Source organism: Oryctolagus cuniculus, chromosome 2 (genome assembly GCF_051225735.1).
Source record: "Oryctolagus cuniculus isolate XC-2025 breed Fujian yellow rabbit chromosome 2, ASM5122573v1, whole genome shotgun sequence".
Taxonomy (NCBI): Eukaryota; Metazoa; Chordata; class Mammalia; order Lagomorpha; family Leporidae; genus Oryctolagus; species Oryctolagus cuniculus.
Genome location: NC_142868.1, coordinates 145,388,211 through 145,409,679, shown reverse-complemented (window position 1 = coordinate 145,409,679; position 21,469 = coordinate 145,388,211). Strand labels below are relative to the sequence as shown.

The 21,469-nt window shown below is 39.8% G+C and overlaps 1 protein-coding gene and 1 pseudogene across 23 annotated transcripts in view; both read left to right on the top strand.

Annotated features, from left to right (window-relative positions):
* EHBP1 (EH domain binding protein 1) overlaps positions 1-21,469 on the top strand; it is a 380,185-nt gene that overhangs the window by 51,136 nt on the left and 307,580 nt on the right. For all 23 annotated transcript variants that reach the window (XM_070069071.2, XM_070069064.2, XM_070069059.2 and 20 more), the window contains exon 4: positions 15,688-15,783. In XM_070069071.2, the coding sequence (XP_069925172.2) occupies positions 15,688-15,783 (96 nt within the window). The remainder of the gene's footprint in view (positions 1-15,687; positions 15,784-21,469) is intronic.
* LOC127490316 (glycine cleavage system H protein, mitochondrial-like) lies at positions 20,153-20,798 on the top strand (annotated as a pseudogene).

Below are 21,469 nucleotides of genomic sequence, written 5' to 3'. Positions count from 1 at the left end.
ACATTAGCTTACAGATCAATTCAAAATATCCTTATAATCCTTATTTGACATTAAATTTTATTTACTTACATTTTAAAAAGATTTATTATTTATTGTAAAGGCAGAGAGAACTAGTGAGAGAGAGAGAGAGGGAGACAGAAAGGGAGGTATCCATTGATTGATCATCCGTTTGCTGGTTCACTCCCCAAATGGCTGCAACATCCAGGACTGAGCTAGGCCAAATCCAGGAGCTAAGAACTTCATCTGGATCTCCCACATGGGTGGCAGGGACTCAAGTACTTGAGCTATCATCCATTGCTTTTTTTTTTTTTATTTGACAGGTAGAGTTGTAGACAGTGAGAGAGAGAGAGAACGAGACAGAGAGAAAGGTTTTCCTTCTGCTGGTTCACTCCCCAAATGGCCTCTACGGTCGGCACTGCGCCGATTGGAAGCCAGGAGCCAGGTGCTTCCTCCTGGTCTCCCATGCAGGTGCAGGGGTCCAAGCACTTGGGCCATCCTCCACTGCCTTCCCAGGCGACAGCGGAGAGCTGGACTGGAAGAAGAGCAACAGGGACTAGAACCCGGCACCCATATGGGATGTCGGTGCCGAAGGCAGAGGATTAACCAAGTGAGCCCCTCATCCATTGCTTTTTTTTTTTTTTTTTTTTTGACAGGCAGAATTAGACAGTGAGAGAGAGACAGAAAGACAGAGAGAGTTATAGACAGTGAGAGAGAGACAGAGAGAAAGGTCTTCCTTCCGTTGGTTCACTCCCCGAATGGCCGCCAATGGCCGGTGCGCTACGCTGATCTGAAGCCAGGAGCCAGGTGCTTCCTCCCAGTCTTCCATGTGAGTGCAGGGACCCAAGCACTTGGGCCATCCTCCACTGCCCTCTTGGGCCACAGCAGAGAGCTGGACTGGAAAAGGAGCAACCGGGACTAGTACCTGGCGCCCCAACCGGGACTAGAACCCGGGGTGCCATTGCCACAGGCGGAGGATTAGACTAGTGAGCCACAGGACCAGCCTCATCCATTGCTTCTTAGTGAGTAGCTGAATCCAAAGCTAAGTAGCACTTCGTAATGGAATATGGGTGATTTGGGATGTGAGCTTCCCATGTGTGGCTTAATCCACTGTACTATAATGTCCTCCTATCATTGTACTTTTAAAAGTCTTTCAGATAACTTTTCTGTTAGGTCTAGATTCTTTTTCATATTTTAGCAAATATCATTAAATATTGTTTGAATCCAGGTGATGAAAAACAAACATGAGACTTCAGATTGATTTTCTCAGAATATATTTTAAGAGAAATTATTTATTGGACTATTTTTTTTTAGTTGTAATGCTCTCTGTATTTCACCCCTCCTGGATGTAGCCAATCTTCTGTATCTGTAAGTTCTACATCTATGGATTCAGTGAAGCTGAGAATGTTAGAGAAAAGTTTGTGTCTCTACTGAACATATATAGACATTATTTTGTTATTTCTAAAAAATACATTATAATAGTGGGTTACTTTGCATTTATGTTATTTCAAGTATTATAAATAATTTGGAGATGATTTAAAGTATGCAGGAGGATGTGTGTAGTCTACGTGCAAATACTACACCATTTTGTATAAAGAATTGAACATCTGTAGATTTGGTGTCTGAGGTGTCATAGAACCCAATCCTCCACAGACACTGAGTGATGGCTGTACTTTGGAGTGATTACATGTTCTTGTGAAACATAGGTGTGCTTTTTTGGGAAAGTTCATGAGAGCCCACCATGGGTTAACTTATGATAATGTATATATAGTATGTAGTTTATAGCATATATGTAAATATGTAGTATGCTTATATCTATGAAAATATTATTTTAGAATTTGTACTTACTAGTTAAATAAGGAATAAAAAGCCAGTTATAGAAACTGTGAGAAACTTGAAATTTATATTTCAGAATTCTTGAAAAAAACTTGTCCCTAGCTGTTCTTTTTTAGTTACATAACAATTATATTAAATCCAAAGACTAGAGTCATTTTTTTTAGGACTCTTGTGTTTTCTGAACTTTTCCTTTAAATATATGCATTATTTGCTACTAAGTGCTATTGAAGTGCCTAAGAAAAACAGATCTCTGTATGTTTTGGCCAGAACATAGTCTGGTTTTAACTTTTAATCATATTTTGCAAAGATTTTAGGCTACACAGTAATCTGTTTTTGTTGTTGTTGTTGTTAACTGTGTAGCTTACTATTTATCTTTCTTCATTCTCAGTGCACCTCTTGGTGGATAGAAATTTAGAATTAACACTCAGATAAGTCAGTTCACTGATTGTCAATTTAGACAGTAAAATAATAACACACTTTGCTTTACATTATTAAAGTTTAGTTCTAAGTTTATTGCTCTCTCTTTTGGTACATGTCTGTTCTTATAGCTAAATATATAAAGAACTTAATACAGAATCATTTTAGATTGAAAAAATAATTACTATGGCTGATTAGTACAAAATGCAGCTTCCTTACCTCTTCTCCTTAAAGCATACATTTATTTATTTATTTTGAAGATTTATTTCATTTATTTGAGAGAGAGAGAGAGAAAGAGAGAGAGGTCTTCCATTCACTGGTTAACTCCCCAAATGACCACAACTGCCAGGGCTGCACCAGGCCAAAGCCAGGAACCACGATCTTCTTACCAGTCTTTCATATGGTTAGCAGGGGCCCAAGCACCTTGGCCATCTTTCTCTGCTTTTCCAAGCACATTAGCAGGGAGCTGGATTGGAAGTGGAGCAGCCAGGACTTGAACTGGTGCCCATATAGGGTGCTGGCACCATAGGCAACGGCTTTACCTGCTACGTCACAATGCCTGCCCCCAAGAACACATTTATAACAAACATTTTGTCAGGCTGCAATTGATTTGCATATGCTTAGTGGGTTATTCTTTAGTATTATGTGTATTGTGGTAAAGCAGGGCAATTATGATAGACCACAGAAGTTATGGCAGAGTAGTTCTGTTGTCTGAATTCCTGTTTTCTAACTAGAAATTAGAGCTTACAGACAGATGAGAGAATTCTGTTGGGAAACTGGAACTTTCAGATACTCACCACCAATTTTTTTATGTCATTGCCACCTTTTCTTTGTTGCTCTGTGGTTGTGCATCATTGTTTAAAATGTGCCACCATGTCAAGTGGAAGAATACAGCTTGTAGAGCCAGTGGACATGATGTTGGCAACTCTCAGATGATGTTACAGATGGCATCTTAAACATGTAGATATATGCATTTGTAAAAACTGAAAATTACCAGTTTAATAAATAAATAGCAATTGTAATAGATTTTCAGTGAAATATTTTGATTTTGCAGGAATAAGAAATAATGAGTTCTTACTCTGTATTTAGTTTTATAGTAGGTACCAGATGATATATGACATGAAAGCATCAGATAATGAAGCACTTTATAGAGTCAGTACCCAAAATTCAGAAATGTTGCATTTTTTCCTTGATCTGCCGTTGGCAGACACCAGAGTATCTCTAAAAGTTAAGAGAAGCTGTATAAAGGGACCTGAATAATGTGTCCTAATCCTTTTTACTGTTATCTGTTCCAGGATATTGGCAAATGATTATTTAACCTGGTTTTCCTAACTATACTAAGGAAGTAAACAGCTGTACATGTGCTTCTGTGCCTAATTGTTTGCTAAGGAAATTTTTGTATTACCCTGAATGAAAACTGAACAGGGTTCTTATAATGCTGATGTTCTGCCAATATGATGTTCTTTTCTATATAGCAACTTCTTGAAAACTAAATTGTTGCCTTTGTGAGCATAATTAGGTGTTTACTACTATAGTTATTAATTTCCTGTATAGACTTTTTCTCCTTTCAGAATTTTTAAAAATATTTATTTATTTATTTGAAAGGCAGAGTTAGAGAGAGAGAGAGAGAGAGATATCTTCCATCTGCTGGTTCCAAATGGCTGCAATGGCCAGAGCTGGGCTAATCGGAAGCTAGGAGCTAGGAGCTTCTTCCAGGTCTGCCACATGGGTGCAAGGGCCCAAGCACTTGGGTCATCTGTTGCTGCTTTTCCAGGTGTATTAGCAGGGAGGTGGATCAGAAGTGTAGCTGCCAGGACTTAAACTGGCACCTGTATGGGATGCTGGCACCTCAGGCAGCAGCTTTACCTGATATGAAGTAGTGCCAGCCCCCAGATTCTTTTTTTTTTTTTTTTTTTTGACAAGCAGAGTGGACTGTGAGAGAGAGAGAGACAGAGAGAAAGGTCTTCCTTTGCCGTTGGTTCACCCTCCAATGGCCGCCGCGGCGCACCACACTGATCTGAAGCCAGGAGCTAGGTGCTTCTCCTGGTCTCCTATGCGGGTGCAGGGCCCAAGGACTTGGGCCATCCTCCACTGCACTCCCTGGCCACAACAGAGAGCTGGCCTGGAAGAGGGGCAACCGGGACTAGAACCCGGGGTTGCTGGTGCCGCAGGCGGAGGATTAGCCTGTTGAGCCGCGGTGCTGGCCAACCCCCAGATTCTTGAGTTACTGATGTACGGGGTAAAGTTTTTTTTCATGTTTGCCATTTTGTACATCCTTGATTTCTTCTCCAGTCTGTGTCACTGGTCCTTTATTCTTTTACTCTAGTTTATAATAATTAGCTAACAATATAAAGTTGGCACTGGCTATACTTATTGTTGGCTACATTGCTAGGCTAATTGATACTGTTACAGTGTGTTAACTCAGCCAGGTTGGGTAATCCAAAAAGGAGTATCAAAATGCAGGTGCTCTAACTTGGACCTTTTTTGCTGAGGATTCTGGATAGAGTGGTCAGAAAGTGGCAGTGTATTAGCAACTTGGAACTGCACATTTCTGTCTCCTTTTGTTAAAACAACAACAACCACTACAAGATTTTAGTTTGTTAAGCAGAATTGCAGTTTTGTTTGCTCAGAACTCTTTAATTACCATTCCCCCATCCAAGACTGATGAGTGTAAGATGTCATGAGAGGACCAGGCTTTAGAGTACCAGCGGAAAGTATGAGTCTACAATCTTGTTACTTCCCATGTTAGGAGGTCTCCACATTCCCTGCTTCTTCCACTTTTGATCTCTTTGTCATACATGAAAATGTTAAGTTCTTAGAAATGGAAGACTGTTTTCTTGAGTACACTGTGAATCTGGGGTACAATTTGGTATGGTATGGATTAAGTGAAAAACTCTGAGTCACATGTCTGAGTTCTTCTGTTGATTACTAGTATGGAATAAGGCAAGGTGTTGAATAAGGCAAGGTGTTTACTCTTCGCTTGTTTGATTTCCCTATCTAAGCCTGGATTAGGTCTCCCTAGGTGGTTTGAAAACTCTTTTTTTTTTCAATGAGAATTTTATATATATTCTATATTTTCTGCTGTGGCTAAGGAGAAAGGTTTAGTTGTTATTCCTTATGCTTCTATTTCATAGGAATGCTATAAATATATAATTATGGGACACTTGAAGAAAACAGAGAAATAGCTTTGTTGTCGTAATACTGAGAGTTAGGATTGTTGTATGTAGTTTCAAGTAAGGATTACTTAAGGTGAGTAGAAATTTATTTTTCAAAATATAGATTGTTGGATGTGAGGGCAATCTGGTGCGACATCTGTCACCCCATTGATCACCAGGGTTGATTCGGCTGATCTGGCTGGCTAGGCGGGTGTCCCCTTCCTCCCTCACCATATGTGCGTCCCTCCCAAAGCTGCGCAATTGGTCGAAGAGGACGACTTTCCCTGCTAGAGGAGGACCGGTCTTCAGTAAAGGGTATACAAGTAGCTGCACTCCCCTGCTAGAACCTCCAAACAAGCTCTCAAAATATAGATTGTTTACTTTGGAGTTTTTGTTCCAGGACTGTGAATAGTCATGGACATACACAAAGAAATGGAATAATCTCTGAAGATGTTTATAAATCAACAAAAATATGTTTCTTACCTTTGACTATGATGTGCTAATTCTTTTGTTATAGTGAGTCAATTTGCCTCTGCTAACCTGAAGTTCTGTAATTGAGGTGCAATAAAACAAGCATAGAAGAAAAATTACTAACAATTTGTGTTTGGGATTTGGAGTGCTTTGTTAAACCTGTATCCCTGCTGGCATTTTAACTAAGATGTGATCAGATTTGCATGGACATCAGTTTTGATGATCTTGAGTCTCAGTTCTGTGGCCTGGGTTCAAATCAAAATTATGCTTGAGGCCTGTGCTGTGGCACAGCAGGTTAAAGCCCTGGCCTTAAGCGCCGGCATCCCAGTTGCGCGCTGGTTCTAGTGCTGGCTATTCCTCTTCCAATCCAGCTCTCTGCTATGGCCTGGGAAAGCAGTAGGAGATGGCCCAAGTCCTTGGGCCCCTGCACCCACATGGGAGACCTGGAAGAAGCTCCTGGCTCCTGACTTGGGATCATTTCAGTTTCAGCTGTGCCCATCTGGGGAGTGAACCAGTAGATGGAAGACTCTCTCTCTCTGTCTCTACTTCTCTATGTAACTCTTTCAAATAAATAAAATAAATCTTTTTAAAAAAATTGAAATAATGTCACTTGCTGTGTGATTGTGTGTTCCATAGTTTCCTCATTTGTTATATCTTCCTGGTATTTATCTACACTCATATATTCTAACTTCTTTCTTGTTAAGGAAGAATAGTTTGTGCTTCCAGAAAAGGTCAGTCTGTCCTATTGTACATTATTAAGGATATTGCTCTAGTAATTTTCCCTTCTCTCTTCTCCATCATTCAGATTTCCCTTTTAACTCAGTATAAAAATATTTTCAATTCTTAAAAATATTCTTCTCTGATATTATTTCCTCCACTAGCAAAAACCTGTTTCTTTCTTTTTCAGACCACCTCAGAGGAGTTGAGTGGATTTGTTATCTTTAATTTCTTTCTTCATATTTTTTTGACCATTAAAATTTTTAATATATTAAATTCTATTAAAATACAAAAAGCCTCAGATAGCACTTAAAAAGTTATAAGCTTTTTTTTTTAACTTTTATTTAATGAATATAAATTTCCAAAGTATAGCTTATGGATTACAATGGCTTCCCCCCCCATAACGTCCCTCCCACCTGCAACCCTCCCCTCTCCCACTCCCACTCCCTTTCCATTCACATCAAGATTCATTTTCGATTCTCTTTATCTACAGAAGATCAGTTTAGCATACATTAAGTAAAGATTTCAACAGTTTGCTCCCACACAGAAACATAAAGTGAAAAATAATAGATGATTTTTTAAATGATGATGAAATCAGATCAGACCTATTGTCATGTTTAATCGCAGTGAGAGAGTCAAGTTGGGAATTGATAATTTCTTCTTCTTCTTCTTCTTCTTTTTTTTTTTTTTTTTTTTTTTACAGAAGATCAGTTTAGTATACATTAAGTAAAGCTCTCAACAGTTTGCACCCCCATAGAAACACAAAGTGAAATATACTGTTTGAGTACTCGTTATAGCATTAAGTCTCAATGTACAGCACGCTAAGGACAGAGATCCTACATGAGGAGTAAGTGCACAGTGACTCCTGTTGTTGACTTTACAAATTGACACTCTTGTTTATGGCCTCAGTAATCTCCCCATGCTCCAGTCATAAGTTTCCAAGGCTATGGAAACCCCTTGAGTTCTCCATCTCTTATCTTGTTTAGACAAGGTCATAGTCAAAGTGGAGGTTCTCTCCTCCCTTCAGAGAAAGGTACCTCCTTCTTTGAAGACCTGTTCTTTCCACTGGGATCTCACTCACAGAGATCTTTCATTTAGGGTTGTTGTTGTTGTTGTTTTTTTTTTTTTTTTTTGCCAGAGTGTCTTGGCTTTCCATGCCTGAAATACTCTCATGGGCTTTTCAGCCCAATCGGAATGCCTTTAGGGCTGATTCTAAGGCCAGAGTGCTGTTTAGGACATCCGCCATTCTATGAGTCTGCTGAGTATCTCGCTTCCCATGTTGGATCACTCTCCCCTTTATTTATTCTATCGGTTAGTATTAGCAGGTACTAGACTTGTTTATGTGCTCCCTTTGACTCTTAGTCCTTTCATTATGATCAATTGTGAACAGAAATTGATCACTTGGACTAGTGAGATGGCATTGGTACATGCCACCTTGATGGGATTGAATTGGAATCCCCTGGTATGTTTCTAACTCTACCATTTGGGGCAAGTCAGCCTGAGCATGTCCCAAATTGTACATCTCTTCCCACTCTTATTCCCACTCTTATGTTTAACAGGGATCACATTTCAGTTAAATTTCAACACTTAAGAATAACTGTGTGAAAATTACAGAATTAAACCAGTCATATTAAGTAGAGCAGACAAAAAAAAACTACTAAGAGGGATAATGTATTAAGTTGTTCATTAACAGTCAGGGCTATGCTGATCAAGTCACCGTTTCTCATAGTGTCCATTTCACTTCAACAGGTTTCCTTTTTGATGTTCAGTCAGTTGTCACCAATCAGGGAGAACATATGATATTTGTCCCTTTGGGACTGGCTTATTTCACTCAGCATGATGTGTTCCAGATTCCTCCATTTTGTTGCAAGTGACTGGATTTCATTGTTTCTTACTGCGGTATAGTATTCTAAAGAGTACATATCCCATAATTTCTTTATCCAGTCTACCATTGATGGGCATTTAGGTTGGTTCCAGGTCTTAGCTATTGTGAATTGAGCTGCAATAAACATTAGGGTGCAGACCGCTTTTTTGTTTGCCAATTTAAATTCCTTTGGGTAAATTCCAAGGAGTGGTAGGGTTAATTCAGGTTTCTGAGGAATCTCTAGACTGACTTCCATAGTGGCTTGACCAGTTTGCATTCCCACCAACAGTGGGTTAGTGCCCCTTTTTCCCCACATCCTCGCCAGCATCTGTTGTTGGTAGATTTCTGTATGTGAGCCATTCTAACTGGGGTGAGGTGAAACCTCATTGTGGTTTTGATTTGCATTTCCCTGATTGCTAGTGATCTTGAACATTTTTTCATGTACCTGTTGGCCATTTGGATTTCCTCTTTTGAAAAATGTCTATTGAGGTCCTTGGCCCATCTCTTAAGTGGGTTGTTTGTTTTGTTTTTGTGCAGTTTCTTGATCTCTTTGTAGATTCTGGTTATTAACCCTTTATCTGTTGCATAGTTTGCAAATATTTTTTCCCATTCTGTCGGTTGTCTCTTCACTCTCCTGACTGTTTCTTTTGCAGTACAGAAACTTCTCAATTTGATGCAATCCCAATAGTTGATTTTGGCTTTGACTGCCTGTGCCTCCCGGGTCTTTTCCAGAAACTCTTTGCCTGTGCCAATATCTTGCAGGGTTTCTCCAATGTTCTCTAATAACTTTAGCTATTCGAGGTCTCTTGTGCCTCCATATGAATTTCAGCATCATTTTTTCTAGATCTGAGAAGAATGTCTTTGGTATCTTGCTTGGGATTGCATTGAATCTATAAGTTGCTTTTGGGAGAATGGACATTTTGATGATGTTGATTCTTCCAATCCATGAACATGGAAGATTTTTCCATTTTTTGATATCCTCTTATATTTCTTTCTTTAAGATTTTGTAATTCTCATCGTAGAGATCTTTAACGTCCTTGGTTTAGTTTATTCCAAGGTATTTGATTGTTTTTGTAGCTATTGTGAATGGGATTGATCTTAGCAGTTCTTTCTCAGCCGTGGCATTGCTTGTGTATACACAGGCTGTTGATTTTTGTGCATTGATTTTATATCCTGCCACTTTGCCAAACTCCTCTAAGAGTTCCAATAGTCTCTTAGTAGAGTTCTTTGGATCCCCTAAGTAAATAATCATATCGTCTGCAAAGAGGGATAGTTTGACATCTTCCTTCTCAATTTGTATTCCTTTAATTTCTTTTTCTTGTCTGATGGCTCTGGCTAAAACTTCCAGAACTATGTTAAATAGAAGTGGTGAGAGTGGGCATCCCTGTCTGGTGCCAGATCTCAGTGGAAATGCTTCCAACTTTTCCCCATTCAATAGGATGCTGGCTGTGGGCTTTTCATAAATTGCTTTGATTATATTGAGGAATGTTCCTTCTATACCCAATTTGCTTAGAGTTTTCATCATGAAAGGGTGTTGAATCTTATCGAATGCTTTCTCTGCATCAATTGGGAAAATCATATGGGTTTTCTTCTGCAGTCTGTTAATGTGGTGAATCACATTGATTGATTTGCGAATGTTGAACCATCCCTGCATAACAGGGATAAATCCCACTTGGTCTGGGTGGATGATTTTTGTGATGTGTTGTTGTATTCTATTGGCGAGAATTTTATTGAGGATTTTTGAGTCTATGTTCATCAGGGATATTGGTCTATAATTTTCTTTCAGTGCTGCATCTTTCTCTGGCTTAGGGATTAAGGTGATGCTGGCTTCATAGAAAGAATTTGGGAGGATTCCATCTTTTTCGATTGTTCTGAATAGTTTGAGAAGAAATGGAATCAGTTCTTCTTTAAATCTGGTAGAATTCAGCATTGAATGCATCCGGCCGTGTGCTTTTCTTTGTTGGGAGGGCCTTTATTACTGTTTCAATTTCTGTTTCAGTTATGGGTCTATTTAGGTTTTCTATGTCTTCATGGTTCAATTTAGGTAGATTGCATGTGTCCAGGAATCTATCCGTTTCTGATAGATTTTCCTGTTTGCTGGCATACAAGTCCTTGTAGTAATTTCTGATGATTCTTTTTATTTCTGTGGTGTCTCTTGTTATGTTTCCTTTTTCATGTCTGATTTTATTGATTTGGGTCGTTTCTCTTCTTTTTTTAGTTAGTTGGGCCAAAGGGGTGTCAATTTTGTTTATTTTTTCAAAAAACCAGCTCTTCGCTTGGCTGATTTTTTGTAATTTTTTTTTTTGATTCAATCCTGTTAATTTCTTCTCTGATTTTAATTACTTCTCTTCTCCTACTAGTTTTGGTCTGGTTTGCTGCAAATTTTCTAGGTCCTTGAGATGCGCTGAAAGCTCATTTATTTGGTGCCTTTCCAATTTCTTGATATAGGCCCCTATTGCTATAAACTTGCCTCTCAATATTGCTTTTGCTGTATCCCATAAGTTTTGATGTGTTGTGTTGTTATCTTCATTTACTTCCAGAAAGTTTCTGATTTCACTTTTGATTTCTTGAATGACCCAGTGTTCATTCAGGAGCATGTTGTTCAGTCTCCATGTGTTTGCATACTTTCTGGGGTTTCCTGAGTTGCTAATTTCCAGCTTCATTCCACTGTGGTCTGAGAAGCTGCATGGTATGATTCTAATTCTTTTAAATTTGCTGAGACTTGCTTTATGACCTAGTATGTGATCAATCCTAGAGAAGGTTCCATGCACTGCTGAGAAGAATGTGAAGTCTTTAGATGTAGGATTGAAAGTTCTGTAGATATCTGTTAGATCCATTTGGGCAATAGTGTCTATTAAATCTGCTGTTTCCTTGTTGATCTGTCTGGATGATGTATCTATTTCTGAGAGTGGAGTATTGAAGTCCCCCAGTACTATTGTATTGGAATCTAAGTCTCCCTTTAAATCCCTTAACATATCTTTTAAATAGACTGGTGCCCTGTAATTAGGTGCATATACATTTATAATAGTTACATCTTCCTGTTGAATTGAACCCTTAATCATTATATAGTGCCCCTCTTTGTCTCTCTTAACAGTTTTTGTATTAAAGTTTATTTTGTCTGATATTAATATGGCTACACCTGCTTTTTTTTTTTTTTTTTTTTTTTTTTTTTTTTTTTTTTGGTTTTTGGTTTTTGGTTTTTGGTTTTTGGTTTTTGGTTTTTGTTGGCATGGAATATCTTTTTCCAACCTTTCTCTTTCAGTCTGCATGCATCTTTGTTAGAGAGATGTGTTTCTTGTAGGCAACAGATAGTTGGGTTTTGTTCCTTAAGCCGATCAGCCAGTCTGTGTCTTTTAACTGGACAGTTCAGGCCATTCACGTTTAATGTGACTATTGATACATAGTGACTTTGCCCTACCATTTTCCCGGAGATATTTTCTAGTATATGCTTTGAGCTTCCCATGCTCTTTTACTGGTTGGTGTTCTTCCTTTCCCTTCTTTCATATTGATGGCCGTGTTTCTGTGTTTCTGAGTGTAGCACATCTTTAAGTATCTTTTGCAGGGCCGGACGAGTGGCCACAAAGTCTTTCAATTTCTGTTTGCTATGAAAGGTCTTTGTTTCACCTTCATTCACAAATGAGAGCTTAGCAGGATATAATATTCTGGGCTGGCAATTTTTCTCTCTTAGCACCTGTACTATGTCTCGCCATTCCCTCCTAGCGTGTAGTGTTTCTGATGAGAAGTCTGCTGTGAGTCTGATTGGAGATCCTCTGAGAGTAATCTGACGTTTCTCTCTTGCACATTTTGGGATCTTTTCTTTATGTTTCACTGTAGAGAGTTTAATTACAACGTGTCGTGGTGAGGATCTCTTTTGGTCATGTTTACTGGGGGTTCTATGAGCTTCCTGTACTTTGATGTCTCTGTCTTTCTCCAGACCCGGAAAGTTCTCTGCTAGTATCTCACTAAAAAGGCCTTCTAATCCTTTCTCCCTCTCCATGCCTTCAGGAACTCCTAGAACCCGAGTGTTGTTTTTTTTAATAGTATCCTGTAGATTCCCAACAATATTTTTTAGATTTCTAATTTCCTCTTCTTTTCTTTGGTTTGACTGTATCCTTTCTTGTTCTCTGTCTTCTAAGTCCGATATTCTCTCTTCTGCTTCACCCATTCTGTTTTTAAGGCTCTCTAATGTGTTTGTCATTTGATCTATTGAGCTCTTCATTTCATTTTGATTTCTCTTCACTATCACACTTTCCTGTTCTACTAGTTTCTGCGTTTCATTTTGATTCTTCCTTAAAATTTCATTTTCACGAGAGAGATTTTCAATCCTGTCCAATAAGGATTTCTGTAGTTCAAGGATTTGCTTTTGAAAACTTCTAAATGTTCTTATCATAAATTTTTTGAAATCCGTATCTTGCATTTCTTCTATCTCATCATCTTCATAATCTTGGCCTGGGGTGTTTTGTTTATTTGGAGGCGTCATAGTGTCATCGTTGATCTTGTTCCCTCGATTTCTGTGTTTATTGCTTGGCATGGTTAATTCTGTTTCCCTCACTGTGAGTTTTTTTTTTTTTTTTATTATACTATGTCCGTGTTAAGTGGACTGTCTGCTGTTGGAGGAGCCTTGGAGGCTTGAGATGGCTGTGGCCTGAGAGCTCTGCTTGGTTCTTCCAGGTTACAGGTGTGCAAAGGTGACACCCTCAGGTTATGGGTGGTAAATCCCTATTTATTTATTTATTTATTTATTCATTTATTTATTTTATTTTATTTTTTGTTCAGGAGGTAAGTAATACTGCAAGGCTGAGCAGAATTGATGGTATTTAGCTTCCGCTGGCTTCTACCCAAAGAGTCTGTGCAGGCTAGGTTTTTCCTGTGGACTCCCACTGGGTTGCCTAGGCTACTGAATTGTAGCCTTAACTCTCCCCTTTTATTATGTATATCCCAGCTCTTTGTCTCTTGCTCACCTTTGCAAGGTTGGTGGAGAGTGGAGCTTGTCTGTACCAGTATGCCCCCACCTTTTTATTTATTTATTTATTTATTTTTCCTTCTCTCCTGTAGTCTGTTGGACTTTCCCGCTTCAAAACCCGTGTCCCTCTAAAATTCTGTCCGCCGTTTCCCCGCCAATGTCTCCGGTTACTGAGCTCACCTCCGCTTCCAGCGCAGATGTGTGGACTTGGAGCCCTGGGTGTCCCTCCTCTCCCTGCTGGTGTCTTTGTCACATAGACTCCCCTTCCCGCACTGGCGCTCAGACTCCGCGGCTCCCGCGGTTCGGCTTCCGCGTGGTGGGCGACCCTGCTCTCCCAGTAGGTCCTCTGAGTCACAGGGAATAGCTCTGGAAGAGTTTCCTCTGCAATTTTTTCCTGATCCTTTTTCTGAGGCTACCGTAACTCCGCTTTTATTAAACTAAATTTTCCCGGACTATCGGTGCGCGCCCTCACTATTCCGCCATCTTCTTCTTCATATTTTTTCTTGAATTTACTCCAAACTTTTGTTCTTATCACTCCATTTAAAATGCTCTTGTGAAGTTATTGATGACTTTTGCTTTGCTAAATCCAGTGGTGATTGTCCTGGCCTCATCTTATTTGACCTTTCATCAATATTTGTAGAGGTGATTGTTCCCTCCCCTAAAGGAACATTTGCTTCACTAGACTTCTAGGATGCCACATGCTTGAGTTTTCCTTGTACTTCACTGCTGCAGCTTTGCTGATTCCTCCTCGTTTCCTTGTCCTCTAAGTTTCAGTCCTTGGACCTTTTTATTTTCTATTTCTTACTCACTCTTGTAGGCTCATATCTATTTTTAAGCTTTCAATATAGTCTGTTTGTGAATAATTCCCAAATTAGTTAATTCCAAACACACATTTCCAAGAGTCAGAAACCTCTTATGGATCTCCCACATGAGTGCAGGATCCCAGGCATTTGGGCCATCTTCTGCTGGTTTCCAAGGTGCATTAGCAGGGACCTGGATTGGAAATGGAACAGGCAGGACTCGAACTAGTGCCCGTATGGGATGCCAGCTCTGCAGGTGGCTGCTTTATCTGCAGTGCCACATTGCTAGCCCCATTTTTTTTTTTTTTAAAGATTGACTTATTATTTTGAAAGTTAATCATAGAGGGAGAAACAGAGAGAGATCCTTCCATCTTCTAGTTTACTCCCTAGATGGCAGCATCAGTTGGAGCTGGGCTAGGCCTAACTCAGGAGCCAGGAGCTTCATCCAGGTTTCCCATGTGGGCAGCAGGAGCCCAGCACTTAGGCCATCTTCTGCTGACTTTCCCAGGCACACTCTCAGGGAGCAGTCAGGACATATCTTCTTTTTCGCCTGTGTTTATGAGGGGGTTAGTTAAGGCTTTGTTTACAGATAGTAATTTATAATTTTTTTAATTTTTGACAGGCAGAGTTAAGAGAGAGAGAGACAGAGAGAAAGGTCTTCCTTTACCATTGGTTCACCCTCCAATGGCCGCTGCAGCCGGCGCACTGCAGCCGGCGTACCGCGCTGATCCGAAGCCAGGAGCCAGGTATTTCTCCTGGTCTCCCATGCGGGTGCAGGGCCCAAGGACTTGGGCCATCCTCCACTGCACTCCCAGGCCACAGCAGAGAGCTGGACTGGAAGAGAGGCAACCGGGACAGAATCCGGTGCCCTGACCAGGACTAGAACCTGGTGTGCCAGCGCCGCAAGGCGGAAGATTAGCCTATTGAGCCATAGCGCCAGCTAATTTATAATTCTTACCAGATATGACTGTCATGGCCTGCTTTTTTTTTTTTTTAAGATTATTTATTTATTTGAAAGAGTTACATAGAGAGAGAAGGAGAGGCTGAGAGAGAGGTCTTCCATCTGCTGCTTCAACTCCCCAGTTGGCCGCAATGGTGGGAGCTGTGCTAGGAAGCCAGGAGCCAGGAGCTTCTTCCGGGTCTCCCACACGGGTGCAGGGGCCCAAGGACTTGGGCCATCTTCCATTGCTTTTCCAGGCCATAGCAGAGAGCTGGATCAGAAGTGGAGCAGCTGAGACTCTATCTGGCTCCCAAGTGGAATGCAGGCACCACAGGTGGCAGGTAACCATGCCACAGCCTCAGCTTAATGCTTGACAAGTTTTATATCATTAAACAATTTTGTTTATTTAATTTAACAGGTTTGCTATAGCTCTAATGGATAGTGAAGTAGAGTTGTAAATGTTTGTAAATTGTTAACATTATATTTCCTGTACTTCATAATTGAAGCTCTCATTTTTATTCTGGTAGGCTCATAGCTGGCAACCTGGAATAAAAAATCCATACCGTGGTGTTGTTGTGTGGCCTGTTCCTGAAAACATTGAAATCACTGTAACACTTTTTAAGGTACGTTCCATTTTTTAAGTTTTAGAATTTATTATATAATCATGGTTCTAAATGACAAAACATTTTGATATCCATTGCCTTATACTTTTGTGTCTGATATTTAATGTGCATTATTTTTAGGGACATAGCAATTTATAACAATAAAAGCATTGCAACATTTTATGGTCTATTAAGTCCAAATAATTTGGAGCTCCTTCTGAACTTGTTAACAGCTGAGATCAGCTGATATACAGCGCCAGCCCCATCTCCTTATTTCTTTTACCAAAGTGACAAACTAAACTTGGTGGTTAAGAGCAATGCATTTGGAGTCAGATGAATCTTTGTGTTATTTCATTTAATTCTCATAATAACTCTAAAGTTCTACAGTTATTCCCATTTTAATGATAAGGAAACCAAGACTAGAGAGAAACATAACTTGTCTCAGTACACTATGTATTTTTTTATTTTTTAGTTTTTAAATTTTTTATTTATTTATTTTTTTGACAGGCAGAGTGGACAGTGAGAGAGAGAGACAGAGAGAAAGGTCTTCCTTTTGCCGTTGGTTCACCCTTCAATGGCTGCCGCGGCCAGCGCACCGCGCTGATCCGATGGCAGGAGCCAGGTACTTATCCTGGTCTCCCATGGGGTGCAGGGCCCAAGCACTTGGGCCATCCTCCACTGCACTCCCTGGCCAGAGCAGAGAGCTGGCCTGGAAGAGGGGCAACCGGGACAGAATCCGGCGCCCTGACCGGGAGTAGAACCCGGTGTACCGGCGCCACAAGGCGGAGGATTAGCCTAGTGAGCCGCAGCGCTGGCCTCCTCAGTACACTATGTATTAGCCCTGTTCTTTTTATACATTGTACTGCCTACTCTAGGTGCAAATATTGATCAGAACAATACGATGTCTGACATGCTTGAGGAAGACTTTTAAGTGGTCTTTTCAGTATTTTGATTTATCTGTTATTAATACTGATAAAGCAGATGAATGGACAGAGTTATACAACTTTCAAAAAACTGGTGATGAAGAATAAGAGGTGAGAATAGAGCTGATAGCTGACAGCCAAGTTAATGCTTGACAAGTTTTATATCATTAAACAATTTTGTTTATTTAATTTAACAGGTTTGCTATAGCTCTAATGGATAGTTAAGTAGAGTTTGTAAATGTTTGTAAATTGTTAACATTATATTTCCTGTACTTCATAATTGGGGGAAAGGCTGTCTGCTAAATGAGTTATTTGGAGTTGAAAGTGACTGTTGAAATGCGTTGCTTAGAGCATTAGGAGATACGTGCAGTTTTCAAGTGCAGGTGAGAATGTTCAGCATATCCTTATCATTGAACTTTTATAACTTTGAATGTTAGCATGTAGAAAACAACCCAAACACTCCTTCCTCCCCAGTTTGCTGTATTAAACATTGCTGCTCAATTGTGTTATGAAAGCAACCTTGCGACCATTTTCAGTATTTGAGTATTTTCAGCTGATAATTTTATCTTCCTGATTCCACCCCTACCCCACCAAGAATTCTAATAGAAAAGTAAAATAGAATGAAATGAAACAATATTTCATTCTTTTGTGGATATTGTTTTTGAACAACATTTAAAAATATTCATGTGAAAAACCCCTTTATTTCCCATTTATCTTTCAGTTTTATTAAGTCTCATAATTTACTTAATCTTGAGATTTGCAAATATGAAAGGACAAGGACTGCTTGAATGCTTTTTGTCCATAGTGTAGTATTCATGGTACTTTTTAGGAAAGTTATCAGTATATTAATTTTTCTGTGATTTAGCCAGAAATTAATTTCTTCAGCCTGCATGTTTGTTTTGTTTAATTTGGATTAAATTGAAAATAGCTGTCTTTAATGATTTTTTTTAAAAAGCATTTTTGGATTTTGAGAAAGAAAATGGGTCTTCTAGTATTTTCAAGCTTTTTCTTTAGAACAGTGGTAAGAAAGGATAATAAGGAAAGAGCAGGATATGAGGAAGACTTAATTGATTCAAGGTAGAAGCAATATCATTACAGATATTTCTGGTCAGTAATATAAATTATATTGAGATGTCTATTTATTCATTTATTTTTAAGTTGAGAGACAGACATAGAGCTAGCATGCATTAGTTTACTCTCCAACCATCCTCAATGGCCAGGGCTGGGTCAGGCTAAAGCTGGGAGGCAGAAATTCAATCCAGGTATCCCATAGGGTGGACAGGGACCCAACCATTTATGATCCATCACCAGCTACTTCACAGAGTCTGCATTGGCAGGAAGCTGGAATTGGGAGCAGAGCAGAAATCGAATCTAGGTACCCCTAGGTGAGGTGCAGGTGGCATCTTAGCTGCTAGGCCAAATACCTGCACTGAGATATCATTTTTAAGTGCTTTGTTAATGCACTTAATTGTTGCTTCTTTTTTTTTTTTTTTAAAAAGATGTATGTATGTATGTATGTATTTATTTATTTGAAAAGCAGAGTTACAGGGGGGTAGAGGCTGAGAGAGAGGTCTTCCATCCCCTGGTTCACTCCCCAGATGACTGTAATGGCCTAAACTGTGCTGATCTGAAGCCAGGAGCCAGGAGCTTCCTCTAGGTCTCACACAGAGGTTCAGGGGCTCAAGAACTTGGGCCATCTTCTTATGCTTTCCCAGGCCATAGCAGAGAGTTGGATCAGAAGTGGAGCAGCTGGGACTTGAACTGGTGCCCATATGGGATGCTGACACTGCAGGCAGTGGCTTTACCCACTGCTCCACAGCACCAGCTTCAATTGTTGCATCTTTCACATCTTTTTGCTGGCTTTGCCCATCAGGTGTTTCTTGGTACCACTGAAATTATTTTTTTATTAAAAATTGTTTTAGGAATAGGACATCTTCTTTTTTTTTTTTTGGACAGGCAGAGTTAGTGAGAGAGAGACAGAGAGAAAGATCTTTGTTCCGTTCATTCACCCCCCAAATGGCCGCTACGGCTGGCATGCTGTGCCAATCCAAAGCCAGGAGCCAGGTGCTTCCTCCTGGTCTCCCATGCGGGCGCAGGGCCCAAGCACTTGGGCCATCCTCCACTGCCTTCCCGGGCCACAAGAGGAGCAACCGGAACAGAATCTGGCGCCCCAATTGGGACTAGAACCCAGAGTGCCAGCACCGCAGGCAGAGGATTAGCCTAGTGAGCTGCAGCGCTGGCCAGGACATCATTTTGTTTTTTAAAAAACATTTCAGGGCTGGCATTGTGGTATAGTAGGTTAAACTGCTGCCTTCTATGCCAGCATCCTATTTGAGTGTCAGTTTGTGTCCCAGCTGCTCTACTTCCTACCCAGCTTCCTGCTAATGCATCTAGGAAAGCAGGAGAAGGTGGCTCAAGTACTTGGGCCCCTGCTATACACATGGGAGAGCTGGATGGAGTTCCAGACTCCTGACTTAGGCCTTGCCCAGCCCTGGTCATTGTGGCCATTTGGAGAGAGAACCAGTGGATGGAAGATCTCTGTTTTTCTGTGCCTCTCCCTCTCTCTTTGTAACTCTGCATTTTAAATAAGTAAATAAAAAATTTCATTTGCTTTAAGAATTAAAGTATGCTGTGTTACCTATAAGGCACTCTTACATATTTAATTTATGAGATATATATTCATGAGTTCATTTATCAATTATTCTTTAAGGTCTACTATGTGCCAGATACTTTTCTAGGATTTGGGGATACAGTGGATAAACTGAACCATAAAGTTGGTAAAAGACAGTTGCAGCATAGCTTTAACTCATTTTTTTCCAAAGGTTTATTTCTTTTTATTTTTCTTTCTTTCTTTTTTTTGTTTATTTGAAAGTCAGAGTTACAGAGAGAGGGCACAAGACAGACAGACAAATCTTTCGTTTGCTGGTTGACTCCCCAAATGGCTGCAATGGGCAGGGCTGGGCCAGGCCAAAGCCATCGGGCTGGAATTTCTTTGGAATCTCCCACTTGGGTATGGGGGCCCAAGCACTTGGGCCATTTTCCACTGCTTTCCCAGGCATACATTAGTAGGGAGCTTGATTGGAAGTGGAGCAACTGGGACCCAAACCAGTGCCCACATGGGAAGCCAGCACTGTAGGCAGGAGCTTAATGCTCTGAGCCACAACTCCAGGCCCATAGCTTTAACTTTTAGTAGTTGGGCACTGTGGGAAGTTAGTTTTCAGCTCTGTTAAATGAGAGTAAAAGTAACACCTGTTTCATAAGTTGTTGTGATGAATAAAACTCTTACCACAATAACTGGGACATGGTGAGTGCTTAGTAGATATCTTGTATTATTATTATTTTTAACTGGAGCTATGTTACAGTCCTTAAGCAACATAAGGCAAGAGAGGTGAGGAGGATGGTAGACTATTGCATCATACTATATTATTTGATCTCTAAATTAGCCCTGTTTGTACCCTAAATCTACCATGAAAAAGCTCTTCAAAGGTTTATTTACGATAGTGCTGCTAGTGGCCCGGAGCATGGGGGACGCAGCCTGCAGCCTCTTCATGGCCTCGGTGCCTACCGCACACTGCTAACTTCTGCCCTGGCAACAGCAGATGGGTGCTGTCCGGATGCTGTGCACGGGATCTGCTCTGTTCTTGGTACATAAATTCACAGAGAAACATGAATGGATAACAACAGAAAATGGTATAGAAACCATGGGAATTGCAATTTTGCACAGCAAGCTTTGGGAGATGTTGTTCATTGTAGTCTGCCTGAAGTTGGGACAAAATTGAAAAAAACAAGGAACATAGTCTGTATGAGGTACATCATCATTACTGGAACCTTCTAAAGTTTTCATTTTTTTTGTGAGCCACATGAGTTTGGTGCTTTGGAAAGTGTGAAACCTGCTGGTGAACTTTATTCTCCTCTATCAGGAGAAGTAACTGAAATTAATGAAGTCCTTTAGAAAACTCAGGACTCATCAACCAATCTTGTTATGAAGATGGTTGGCTGATCAAAATGACACTGAGTAGCTCTTCAGAACCAGATGAACTAATGAGTGAAGAAGCCTATGAGAAATATATAAAATCTATTGAGGAATGGAAGTGGAACCCTTATATAAACTAGTATGGAATAACTTAATCCAGCACAGTTTATCTTAGATTAGTGGTGGACAGGACTTAAAATAGCAACTTTTAGCAATATTGATGGAAAGAAATACTACTTTCAACTCTGTTACTGGAAGAAAATATCCCTTAGCTTTGTAATGATTGCAGATGAATACAAAATGCATCTTTTTCACAGGACCTTTTGATTTTTATACTAGACTCTAGTCACTAGTATTCAGAATACATGAAGTTATCAGTGGTAAAAGCAAGTTATATAAATAATGTAATTCAAGGATAACATTGGTATTTTAAGCTCTATGTAATATTGTAACTTGCTTATATGCATCCCTGGATTGAGGTCAAAATATGTAATGATCTTTCCATTGGAAGTAACTGGGAATGCAGAACGATTTTTGTTAGTTGTACAGTGTCAGAGAAAGAACAATATTCTCTTAATTTTGCAATATACTGCATTTGCTGGTGCTGTTTTATACAGTGAGGCAGTAGCTCTGAAGCAAAAATAAGAAACATAATAAAATTTTCAACTTCCTCATTTGAAAAAAAAAAAAAGCTTTATTTACAGTTCTTTCTCTCCATAAATCTAGGTTATGGATGGAGACAGTAGAGTAGGGAAGCAGATATCAAGTAGAGTTTTCTACTTCCTTTTGCATTCTACCCTTTCTTATCTTC